Source organism: Orbicella faveolata, unplaced genomic scaffold (assembly GCF_042242905.1).
Source record: "Orbicella faveolata isolate gen_17 unplaced genomic scaffold, um_ofav_v1 contig_35, whole genome shotgun sequence".
Taxonomy (NCBI): domain Eukaryota; kingdom Metazoa; phylum Cnidaria; class Anthozoa; order Scleractinia; family Merulinidae; genus Orbicella; species Orbicella faveolata.
The window spans coordinates 22,269,141-22,282,436 of NW_028301564.1; the positions used below are offsets into that span (position 1 = coordinate 22,269,141).

The 13,296-nt window shown below is 38.4% G+C and overlaps 1 protein-coding gene across 1 annotated transcript in view; it reads right to left on the bottom strand.

The window, feature by feature from the left end:
• Positions 1 to 402: 402 nt before the first annotated feature.
• The window catches only part of LOC110062018 (RYamide receptor-like), a 30,232-nt gene continuing 17,338 nt past the window's right edge, over positions 403 to 13,296 (bottom strand). The window contains exon 2 of the mRNA XM_089272881.1: positions 403 to 2,206. Coding sequence (XP_089129007.1) covers positions 1,186 to 2,184 — 999 coding nt within the window. The 5' untranslated portion in view covers positions 2,185 to 2,206 and the 3' untranslated portion in view covers positions 403 to 1,185. The remainder of the gene's footprint in view (positions 2,207 to 13,296) is intronic.

Below are 13,296 nucleotides of genomic sequence, written 5' to 3' on the forward strand. Positions count from 1 at the left end.
GTTAAAAGGTTTTAAAAGCGACGAGTACTTCGCCATTAATCAACTTCCTCATGCTTGGAATCGACAGGAAATCAACTCTTTTAGTCCACTTATCAACCAGCAACTTCCTCTAACCGGAGAGATACATAGCGCATAATTGTATGAAAGAGGAAAACCCCTTCCACTATCTGTGTGTAAATTATAATACTTTTCAAATACGTGCTCGTTGATATTACCAACGTTTAAAAAAGGAGACTTGTTGTTACAGGTATATAGAAACGAAAACTGCTAAGTATTACTTAAACAATATTAGTACTAAAAATTCTTCAATCAGCAATATTTTGGTTTAGTTCGAAGTGATTTTCAATAATTATCTTGAGTGATTCACATACGTAGCAAACTATCAGACAAGACAGCATCAACAGCAGCAACAACAACAACAACCTTTATTTAAACACGATCTGGTTTGAAGCAATAGGTTTGCTTGTAGGGCGAGATTCAGACACCGGAAGAAGTTTCATTTTCTTCACAAAAGAAGAAACGTGTGTATCACCTTAATTTCCACATCAGCGTGGGCTACCTATGGATGCCAGTTCTGACAACTTCACTTAATTTCCTTTCTTAGCTATCATTTCACTTGATCATATGCAAGTTATTTATGGATCACTTAATGTCCTGCTTGTACCCGCGCGTCCTGAATTAACATGTCTATCTAATCTAATCGTAGGCTTCTTCGTGATGAAAACAAGCAAAAACACTCTCTAGAAGAAATGGTGAATAAATGAAGAAAACGTTTGGCTTTTAAGGTTGCTCGAACCTATTTCTACATCTTCGCGCTTTGATCACTTTGCAAAGTTTCGCTTTATTGACAAGAAGGATTTAACCGCTTTCCTTGTGTTTTTTGGCAGCCTAAATGGTTGTTCGGCTATTTTAATGGCTATTTCGGGGTTTGACCGTGCACAAAACGTAGCAAATGCAAAATCTTGTTATGTGTGCTCATACAACTACAAATAGAAGCATTTCGATTACGTAATTCACGCATAGTCTATGAGCACAAAACAAAAGATGTGTAGGGTCAGCGACCTTCCAACAGAACTCTCAGCATGTTTGCTCGCTTTTTTGATGTTGAACGGCCTTTCTAACCATTGCCCTCCATTAACTATGAATAGACGAATACCACTGATTGTTTTATTCATAAGCATTTGACTAATTCACATGTGTCTGTTTTGTCTCCTTTATCTCTGCGAGTGTCATATCTGTTACCCCCGTTTTCCACAAACGATTTCCCATGAGTCTTTTCCTACCAATCAGTGTAGAAAATGCATGGTTGATCTTGCTGTTCAAACAAATGTACAACCATGGGTTAATGGCGCTGTTGTTGTAGCCAAACCAATAGCAGGTTGCGGTGACAATTGGTAAATCCTTGGGCCATTCCGTTATCGCTAAATACAGCTGGAACACCTGCCCAGGAAGCCAACAGAGAGCAAACGCAGTGAAAACGATGATGAGCGTTCGGACAACCTTTCTCTTGGTCTGCTGCTGTCGTTGCCGATTTTGGTTCAAGCCCTCACCTGGTGCCTCATGGGACCACAACTTACGAGCAGTAATGGTGTAGAGGACGGAAATGATACTTACAGGCAGCAAATAGTTGATGACGAAAAAGTAAACGTACACCCCGCGGATGGCTTTCGATTTGTCTCCCAAAATTGAAAAGTCCACCTGACACACATATTCCGAATTTTTAGGATGCCATTGCAAGACAACAAAAACAGGAGCGATAGACATCAACGCCATTGACAAGAGCCAGACGACTGGTGTGAGGACTTTGGGTTTTCGGAACCAAAGAAGGCGTCGGAATGGGTAAACCACTGCATAAAATCTGTCAACCGCCATAAATGTCAGGCAAAGAATGGACGTGGTTATTGTGAAGAAAGCGGCGTATATTACTGCTTTACACGTGATTTGTCCAATAAGACCAGTCATCGGCCACACACCGTGAGTGTAGGAATCGGACACTGTGTAAGGAATCACAACCAAGGTGACCAGTAAATCCGCAACGGCCATGTTGACGAACATGAAGCTGGTCATTGATCTTACGTCAGGTTTCTTCCACACGATGTAGAGTAGAAGAATGTTCCCGACTAATGATACCAGCATCGTTATGATGTACATGACGGTTAATACGATGTTTTCTGCGGAAGACATCCTCCTCTTAGTGTTTGTCAGTCTAAAGAAAGTGAGAAAGTCAGTCAGAAAGTTCTCGGTGGACCAGTATCATTGTCAACGATTAACTGATAGTGAAATAAAGAGACTGGGAAGCCTTCTGTTTGGCACGTCGCAGTTTAGATACTGGCTGGGATCGTTTCTGTTCTTGGACAAGGCACTTAAGTCTCAAAGTGCTCAGTCCTCTTAACCCAAAATGGGTATCAGTGAGCTGATAGGTTAATCTGACATAGCATTGGGAGTTACACATTAAATTACAAATAATTACAAATTTTGAAGAACTGCTACTTCTAGACTTCCCAATCATTTTTATAAGCTGTCGTTGCACTGAGACGCCGTCGCGATTTATTCCACTGCCGTTTGGGCTGAGACACTGTTAAGGGAAAGTGTCTTGCCCAAGAACACAACGAAATGGCCCCAGGTGGCCGCTTCTGATTATCTGACTGAGGAAATTACTTCATTGTGATTGGCTAAGAGTAGGACAGTCTAACGCGCGCTATCGTAATATTTATACGGGCGTAGACCTTATGGTCAACTTTGTCCCTGATTATATACCTGGTGTAAATTTAAGTATCACAACTATACGCTGTAGGGTGAATATGTAGGGTGTAGGGTGAATTTCGAAACTGTCACATGATAGCTGATGTTTCATGACCGTTTTACGTATCTTTGGTGTTTATGGCTAGTGACTTTACAATCGCTTGATCGCTCTGACAGTAACAGTCACCGAAAAAAAAACAGTCGTTTAGTGCTCTTTGCGATCATTTAAAACAACTCTTGAGCGATAGTAGCGACCACAGCGGTCATTTCGTATACGATCACTGGTGATGATCGGCGATGATTGCTATTATACGGGGACAGCTCTCCAGAGATCGTTGTTACGGTTATAGGAATATCAGAATACACTTCGTCGTTGTCTGATCCAGTTCCTCTCGGGCGTTTTCTTATTCTGCATCGATCGTGATAATCTTCTGTGTTGAAACGTAACATAGAGCGAGGTCGCACACATATTTTTGTAGCTATCTTAGCAATTGTAGCGATCATATTGAAACCAGCATTTACTACCCTGCAATCAGCGTGAAAATGCACAAAACCAAAGCTCGTAATCTAAAGAGTGCCTGCCGGTAAAAATCAGACAAATTCTTAATTTCGCAGCAAGTGTCGAAACTTCGATTTCGCTCATATTTTTATGGTAGATAGGCTAGGGCATGACAAAAACTATTGGATAGTTTTTTTTTTGGCAAAATATCCTTTTATTTCAAAGAAAAATGCAAATTACCAAATTCCGTTAAAATCGTCATTTGACGCACCATTTTATTAAACAAGTTCGAAAGCGCCGCGTGCAAAAGGACATCTTTCGTCTTTAAAACACTCAAATAGTCTTGTGCAATGTTTAAATATTTACTAGGTTGATTTGGGGGAATGTTGCGTTGTCTTTTTGGGTGCAAAATAATTAAATTTCGAAGACATGTATTTTATTCACTTAAAAGTACTTCGTAAATATAATTAATTTTCACCATGTGCGAAACCTTCAGATGAATTAAGCTTCTGGTGGTTGAATCGTAGAAGGATGGTCCACAGATTCCTGTAAAAAAATTTTTGGGCAAATGATTGTGAGCGACGCGAGAGCTTTTCAAAGTGCGTCAAAAATGCAAATTTGACCTTCCGTCGTCAAATTTCAATTTACAGGTTAGACATATATTTTAGCATGCGCCACATGTCTTGACCTATATTAAGTTGAAATTGACAAAGAGCTGATAATATTGAAATGTTCTAACCTTGTTTGCTGTAAAAGGCAGGTCCGAAAGCCGATTTACCGTGTTTCTCTCACCATTCGGCCCATTTGAAGCAGTAAAGTTTTTCTGTTTACAGTACGTCCGATGTACGTCGCCAGTTGTTAACGTATTTAATGGTTGAATACCATGAATCTGTGATCATCTTTGACAGGCCTTCACGACTCCTTCAGTTCGTGACATTTGTACATTTGCCGTACTCTCTTAGGTCTCTCGACCTTTTAGTTGTGTTTATGAAGGGCGCTTTATGTTGTGTTATAAGGAGGATTTTTAAGTAGAGTTGAGCCGTTAGACCGTGCTATGGCAAAGTTTTTGAGGTCAACCCATTTTATGGACAGGCCCCGTTCTACATCGTGCGAGACATACCAACACTCAACCAACGTCAAGGAGCATAAGGCCCAATAATACGCACTCAGAACGTGTGTGTTTATATCAAAATAGCTCCACACTGCAGATTAGCCATAGAGTGCGTAAAAATCTGGATGCCGTCAAAGAAACACAAAATAACGAGGTCGAGCTTCAAATTAAACAAATAAGGATCAAAACGTACACTACGCCATTAGGGGTGGCGAATGGTAAATGCGAGACTTTGCGAGACGACGAGATAAGCGTTTTTCTTTGCGAGCCCGAGACATTTTGATTTCTTCAATTGCGAGACCGAGACTTTAAAGTGTTTTAAATGCGAACTCAAGAGGTCCAGGTTCTAAGATGTTGTGATGTCATTTAACTTTACTTAAAAAAAAAATAAACAAATCGGTACTTCGCTACTTTCTTAGCCTTGAAAAAAAATCGAGAATGCGAGACAGCTTTGTGAAGAAAATCGAGACTGTGAGACGCACATAACCGCTAAAAAATGAGACTGCGAGACCCGTGAAATTCGGCGAAAATTTTGCCGAACTTTTGTCAACTAAGACCGCCGTCTAATTAGCATATATAATGACGTGAAAACAACGATGCACAAAGAAAATGATGATATATTCCACTTACCTCGCGACATGTCGACAACTGGGTGTTCCACGATACCTCATGTTACATTATCAGTAGGGGGGGGGGGGGGGGGAGGGGGGAGGGAGGGGTGCATTGTATGAAAAAAAAACAAAAAAAAAAACCGATAGATAATATCAAGTCAAAAGGTTATAATCTTGATATAATCTCCTGTTCAGCTTTATCAGTTTTTCAACGAGGCTCTATTAGGGGTTTTGACCATACTGGATATTTGGGTTAAAAATTGACAGGACACACGAAATTAAGGGGGAAAATTAATGGGGTAGAGCACGTTTAGATCAGATAAAACGGGACATTAATTGAGTAGGAAATCGTTAAGCTGCGATTAACAGGATACAAGATATTTAGGCCAAAAATTAATAGGATAAGGGATACACAGCCCTTACCCTCCTTCCCCATAAGGACCTCATAAAATATAAACACAAAGAATAAAGTATGCCAACTGCTATAAGCATTTACTCTGGACTTTTAGTACTTATATCACGGTGAAATATGAGAGTTTGGTATCTGATTGTAGGGGTTTGAGGTTAGGTAACGCATCCCCTTGTTAGTTATTTCTAAGCCCACACTCGTTACCCTACTACCCTGAATAAATAGACGGGGTTAGAGACGGGGCTAGAGAAATAAACAGAGAATTAAAAGTGTTCCGAATTCTGTACAGTTAAACACGAACGTCTTACATGACACCCTCTGTATCTTTGCAACGAGATCGAGGCACAACATCCCACACTATATATGTAACCATTTATCCTAAGCTCATTGACAGCCATTAGTTTTTCCGGAGCGTTTTAATTTACTACAAATAAAATGGGGATAGAATTGCAATAAAAAGCCTCTTACTGGTTTTTTTGTTCAGCATTATATGATACTTGTGTCTTTCGCTGCCCGAAGTGCCATCAAATGCTGCTGAAAGGCAACGGACTGACAAGCAGTGCGCAAGAAGTAATGGTAAGCGGCGTTTTATTCAAACTCCTAATATCTTCTAAGCCGTCTCACTTTTGCATCAGGCAAGGAAATGCTAAGATAATAACTGAAGAACCATTTACAGGACGGTTCATGTTGACTTGTTCCTGAAAGAGAAAACCTATTTGACTACGCTAAAATATGCTATAACGACAGTCGTGTTATTCACCCGGTCCTAGCAATTTCTACACTTCCAGACCCTGCTAAAGAAATTAAACCTAAAGGCTGGGCCCTGAAACTGGCGAAACTGGCCACTCGTTTCAATGAAAAACAAAAAAAATACCTTGAAGAAACGTTTTTCTTAGGTCAGGAGACGGCCATAAAGTGGAAGCAGTTACTGTATCACAAAAGATGAGGACAGAATTGGGGGTTCATCTTAGATGAGTTCCTGACTTCTCGCCACGTTCAATCCTTCTTCTCCAGGATGGCTGCGAACCTCAGAAATAGACAGGAGGAGGTCCTCGAAGAAGACATAACAGCCCGCTGAGAATCGAGCTGCAGATATTCTTGCAATTGACAAGTGTCAGTTAAGGTGGCTGAACTCAGTTTTGATACCTGTGTTTCATTCACCTTTTTCTCTAAAACCCTTGATCCCTCGGTCGTCAAAAATGGTAGCAAGCTAGTTAACAAGACAAACTTTGGTTTTTTGATGGTTAAGCTGACGTATGTGCCGTTGCCATGGCAACATGAATAAATATAAACAGGCCTTTAAAATCGGTTTTGTTTATTTGCAGAAAATCTAGTCATTAGATTTTCTTTATAATTTGCATGCAACAAGCTTGTAACGATTCTCACAAGTTAACACCATTTTGCTAATAATTTAACAGAGAGATCTTTAATTATCCCTTGTTGAAGGTTCACTGGAATATCTATAATTTCCTTTGTTAAAGTTCAATTATTTTCAATACTCCAGTTACGTATTTCCTAAAGTATTTTCGTGCCAAATTTCGTGAAATTCTAATGAGTGGTTCTCGAGAAATAGGCGTATTTCCGAGAGTGCAATTTTCATTCAATCGCAATTTTTTGACTTACTACGCATGCGCTGCATTTAACTGAGTTCTTTCGGTAAGAAAGAAAAAGCTAAGAATTGCTGGGTTCTTTGCATCGTCACCTTTTCTAACATATCTTTGTAATGAAAGACTAAAGCCATCAATACAATGCGTTCAATTAGAGAGAAAAATAGCACGGATACTGCGGGTGTTGAGTAAATAAAATGATCGCTCTATTGACGGCACGTTTGTTTTTTGCAATCCTTGTGCGCGCGCTGAATTGCATCAGCAAAAGTTTTAAAAAGCTAAGCGTCAACATGTTTAGCTTGATATGCGAATATTTTGATCTAGATGTTTGCAACATCCCAAGATCGCGTAAAGCACCCTACATAGAGTTGAAGACTAGTCTTGTGCAGACATGTAGCTGTGCTCCATCACAGAACTGGACGACGTTAGCAACTGAGGGGTGTCTTAGGCTCATAAAGAACGGTGTCTACTAAATATAAACCTGTTTCCGCCAGGTAAGGAGAACGTGGAAAAAGTAGGTCTTAGCTAGGGTTATTTGAATCCACAAAGAAAACTGGGGGTAGCCATTAAATTTTCCGAGATACTAGCGTTGAATCTCGAAGAAAACTGCTGACGTTAGCATTTGTCGGAAAAAAAAGGAAAAGATATTTCTTCACAGATTTTCCTAGAGTTCGCCTTTACATGCAGAAAACTAAACACATTAATAAACATCTTTAAGCACATGCCAAATCGTAACATAAAAATAACTTTTGGTATGTTTTTAATAACAAAATCGTCGCAAAGGCGCTTTTAGCATCCCTGGACAGCTCTCCTCTGGTTTAGCCAAAATACAGTCTACATAGTTTTTCCTCACAGCCAAAAACTATTCACGTGTTGAATAAGCTTGTCACTTCCATTTCATAGCATAAAATGTAGCGGTGATCACACGTTTTCAAAAGTTAAATGGGTTGTTTCATCCTTTCGAAAACTTTGTTGTTTGCCCGTTACATTTTTTCCTGTGACCTTCCTAGGAAGTCAAACATTGACGTCTCTCGCACTTGTTTGGCACGCGCATAAGCCATCTGCAGTTGGATATAATTTCTTTTGCGGGTACGATAACAGCTAGTTTTTCATCTGAAAGCCCTTAACAGTTAGTGCTTAGCGATATGCTGCTTTTCTGGTGTTCCTGGTTTTAGTACACGTTCGTAATTTTACTGCGATATTTGTTTCGGCCACAATACGATTTTTTTTTTTAAGTCGCGCGCTTGGTAGCGTAGTTGATTATTCCAAACCAAGCGCTCGCCTGGCTTTTACACTATGCCTTACATGATGCACCGTCCTAATAAAATGGTGCGTCAAATGACGATTTTAACGGAATTTGGTATTTTGCATTTTTCTTTGAAAAAAAAAGGATAATTTGCCAAAAATACTACCCAGTAGTTTTTGTCATGCCCTAGCCTATCTACCATAAAAATATGAGCGAAATCGAATTTTCGGTGCTTGCCGAGTTATTTTTCATATTTATCGACAGGGACTCTTAACTTATGAGAAAAGCTCATTTTAAAGCATTAATGATTCAATGTTGAATTTAACTTTGGTCACCAATTTCAATGGGGTGAAAAATGAAATGTTTAAGCAGGTGGAAACAGTTTAAACATTACGTTTACTTTGTTTCCTTGGTTAAATGTCCCGAAGTCGTAAGGTCGCTCACATTTTTCTGTAGCGATCTTAAGGATTGCAGCGATCATATTGAAACCAGTATTTACTACCCTGCAATCAACGTAAAGATGTACAAAAACAAAAGCTTATAATCTTAACTTATAAGGAAAGCTCACTTTAAAGCCATTAATTATTCAATGTTGAAATTAACGTTGGCCGCCAATTTTAATGGGGTGAAAAATGAAATGTTTAACCAGGTGGAAGCAGTTTAAACATTAACTTTACTTTGTTTTCTTGGCTAAATACACCGAAAAAGTACTGTCAAATATAATCATCAAAATAGTTCGGAGTTAAACGGAGAAATAGCAAAAAGATTACAGTACAACGCGTTTCGTAAAGGATGAAAGGTTGCCGACAAGTCTGGAGTAATTTTTAATGAATCAACTCGATAAAAACGTGATGTATACCAAGCCAAAAAAAAACAACAAACAAACAACAACAACAACAACAACAACAACAACAACAATTACAGCAAAATTAAATGCGCTATGGACCCATGGGCGTTTTTCAGAAACTTGAATTCTACCGAGCTGGGTCTGTTATGGCCCATTGCATGGGACTATTTTTTATTTCCTCGTAACAGGCGTCCTGAGTTGCTCTAATTTTAAAAACAACTTTAATTTGCTTTGTCAGTAGTATTTGATAGCACAATTTAATGTCAAGCAACCTGTCTACAGAATGTCGCCTCTATCGATAGCTTTTTTTTTTTTTTTCACAAGGCGAGTCTCCCTCTTCCATTTAAAAGCTGGGTTGGCAAGTCATTTTTGTAGTTACACGTCCCATGCATATTGGAGAAAAACAACCCGAAGAAAAATACAAAACAAACAAACAAACAAACAAAAAAAACAAACAAACAAACAATCCCCCAAACCTATATTTGTTGCGTTGCTCTAAATCTTAGGGCCATGCATGCGCATGTTAAAATTGACCCGTTTCTTGCCTAACCTTTACAACCATCAAAACTAGCAATAGCACGAAACTACTTTAAGTGATGTCCGAATACTGCTGATTTCACTGATTTGTGTGCTCCTGTTCTTAAATAATTAATTGTTCAGCAAGGAAGCCGAGCCCGGAGAAGCTGCCGTCGGCATGTTTGTTTCATCTTTCGTTTGTTATAAATGGTGTAGTGTATATTTAAAAATTGTCACTCAGTCTAAATGGAAATCGTCCATTTATGAACTGCTGTCGATCATCTGTTATTGTCGTTCCATAACATTTATACAGCTGTGGATGTGTATACCGGTGTTGAAGTGTTACGTTCAAACTTGCAATATTAAATGTTTTCGCCCTTTATTTACTGTGGTGGTAATTTGAAGATGTAGCATTGTGACAAAAACAGTAGGAAAAGAAATTGAGAGAAAATGATTCTCTTTTATGATTTAGTTTTTCATCGTATCTTTCTCAAGCAAAAAGTAAATCGGAAATCTTAAAGAGCATACTTTAAGTATTTTTCTGCTAATCAGGAGGTTTAGCGTACATCGATCAGTTGTATGAATTCTATTCGGGATTTTTATCTGCAGGTGGCATCCTACTAAGACGATTACAATTTTACGTTACGAAGAGTCAGGATTCACTTGGATGTTATTATTAAAAAAGTGTGAAAAACGTGACTTTTAAAAGGTTCTAGCGTCGAAGTAAAACTTCTCACTAAAACAATTGCACTGTACCAAAAAATCCATTTGACTCTCAGATGGGTCCATTTGTCAATTATGTCTTTTATGAATACCCAAGGCAATTACTTCCAGGACTACAACTTCGTAGTTTCCTTGAGACTTGACACGGAATAACCGCAGACATTCTCGACCGTTTTATTGAAGATGTAATTTTTTCGCTTTGACATCCACAAACGAAAAGTGACCTAGAAATTCTATGTTGAAAATTGGGACAAAATGCAATAACACATCTCACCTTAATTTGAGTATTGTAATGTAAGAAGATGTGGCTGAATGACAGGTTCAACGTTCTCTTGATGTCATGAGTTGATAGAACAAATCTCACCACAATCTCGTTTGCGTGCCGTTTGCGCTTTTTTTTTTTTTTTTTCACTAGAATCAATGAGTTATTTAAAAGGCGGTTGTTTATTTAATCTGACACCTCAAATTTCTTTCAGTGGTTGAAATGAACCGTCATTAAAATGCCGCACCTTTGGCTTGCCTCCAATTAAAGCAAAGTAGTTTTTGACCAAACATGTATATTTTGCATATCTCTTTTAAAACATATCAGCAATAAAGTGGTTGAACTCTGGAAGTACAACGTTGACACAAATTAACGGTGGTGTAACATTTGCTTCATTTTGGTGCGTCTTAGGAAATGATTTTGGCCAAAAATAATTTTAAATTTTTTTCAAACTACCGATCTTTTCCTGAAGATATTGCACAAATCAATATGTGATATATTGCTGAATGGAGTAAGCGTACAAGACCTAAATATATACTGTAATTCCTCTTTGTTTATCGTATTTAAATTTTGAATGGATTCTTTAAAAGCTTCCGTTCCGATGACAGCAAAATATTGAAGGTGAAAAAATATTTGCCTCCAAAGTTTGGGCAGTGTTAATGTAAAAATCATCTGTACCAGCCAATTGTCAAGTGAGAGGTTAGGATTGCTCCCAGAAGAACTCTAGAAGCTACAATCGAACACGAGAAAAAAAATATATTAAGGTTAGTACAAAACCACGGCTAACTGCGATCCCGGATTCCCAATGCGTTTTCTTACGAAGGTCGTCTTTTGTTTGCTTTGAATAATCTGTTTCCTTTAGTAGGACATTAACCATAACTCGTAATAACTGTGGGCGTAAGAGAGGAATTACGACTCACAAATGGCCGATCAGAGCGTTGTCATAGTGCTCAATACTTACTACCATAAAGGTGTAATAGAAGTTTATAAGTTAACCTGCTTACTATGTTTGATCCAATATTCTCAAAACAATATCAGGGCTAACTGAAATACGTTTCATTGCGAAGTGCTCACAACCATTTTTAGTCTCTTGCCTGAATTTCTGTTTCACTCAAACGAACCCTGAGAACTAAAGGCATTGCACAAAACCTGATTTTTTTGACGATTTCTATATTTTTGCGGCACACTTACCCCACTGATTAAATAGGCCAACGGGCCCATGTGAATTGATTAGCTGTCACCGCGTGTTATTTACATTATTATATCTCTCAGTTAGTACGCGCGCTGTGATTGGTCAATTACGGCTTGCTAAACTTAAAGCTGTTTTTGTTGCCAAAATGGCTCGTGATTTATCGCCAAGTGTTCTTAACATTTTACGCGAGTAAAAGTTTAAAAATTTCTTTTACTTTTGAAATTATGTATTAAAACCCGCTAACGACTTAAGAGCCAGTTAACAATGACTTCATATTGACTCGCTTTGCTTTCGAGGTGCGTCAGAAATTTGAAGCCTTTCCGCGTGAATAGAAATCGTTCCCGAACCCAACAGATACACAGTAGAGATATTATAAATTTCTCACTAACCTCGTTTTCTTGGTCCGTACTGTAAGTTACGGATCCTCGTTTTTCATCTTCGATTTATGGCCCGCGCGCTTCGCGCTTGGGCCGTAAATCGGTGGAGAAAAAAACTCCGTCCGTAACTTGCAGTACAGCCCTCGAGCTTGGTTAGTAAGAGGCGTTTATTATATGACTTTGAATATTTACTTAATTGCGATAATCAAGGCAAGTGGTAGAAATATTAAAGATAATATATAAACAATTTTTTATTACTGATAATATTAATTATCAATAATAATCTAAATATATTTTGGCGACTAACTTTCATTATTGGCGACCAAATGTAAACAGGCAGCGAATGGTTAATGAAATAAACAAAAAATTAAACTTGTGATTGGCTTAGAGCGGGCAAATTTATCATTAATTTTTAATTTGCACTGCAGTGTGAATTAGCGTCCGCGCGTTCATAATTTGCTCAGTCATATAACAAATGAATAATCGTATGAAAGCTTGAACAATTTTACTTCTTGTGATATTTGAAAATTCAAAATCACTCTTAGTTGTAGATCTGTAAAGGAATGGTTTCGCGATTCAGCGCGCGTGCAAACCATGATGTAACTCACCCAATTTCATTGTTTATGAACCAATCAGATGCGAGTAGACAGCTCACACGTCTGGTCCAGAATAAACCGTCAGGCCAAACAACAAAAAAGCTATCATTCTGATTTCACAAAATTACCGTCGTTGATTACGTACTGAAATAGATGTGGTTGGTGCCAAAATGAAAATGTACTTTACGCATAAAGTCGGAACAAACGAAAGAAATTCGAATGAGAAATCTCACCGCTATCGTTAAGTTTTCGCGAATGACAGCAAATTGCCAATGGCAATTCTCTTGGAAAAGTCATCCGCACGCCTCCGATTGTTTTATAAACAATGAAGTTGAACGTTCAACGTTGTAGCTTGCACATGCGCCGAGCCGTGAAACCCTCCCTTTAATTGCATTCGCATTCATAGGATTACTTATACAAACAAAGGAGAATTTTGAAAGGATTCAAAACAAGCGTTTTGTTCGATTCGAAATATTTTTGCCCAAATCCTTAAGAGTCCCTGTCCATAAAAATGGAAAATAACTCGGCAAGGGTCGAAAATTCGATTTCGCTCATATT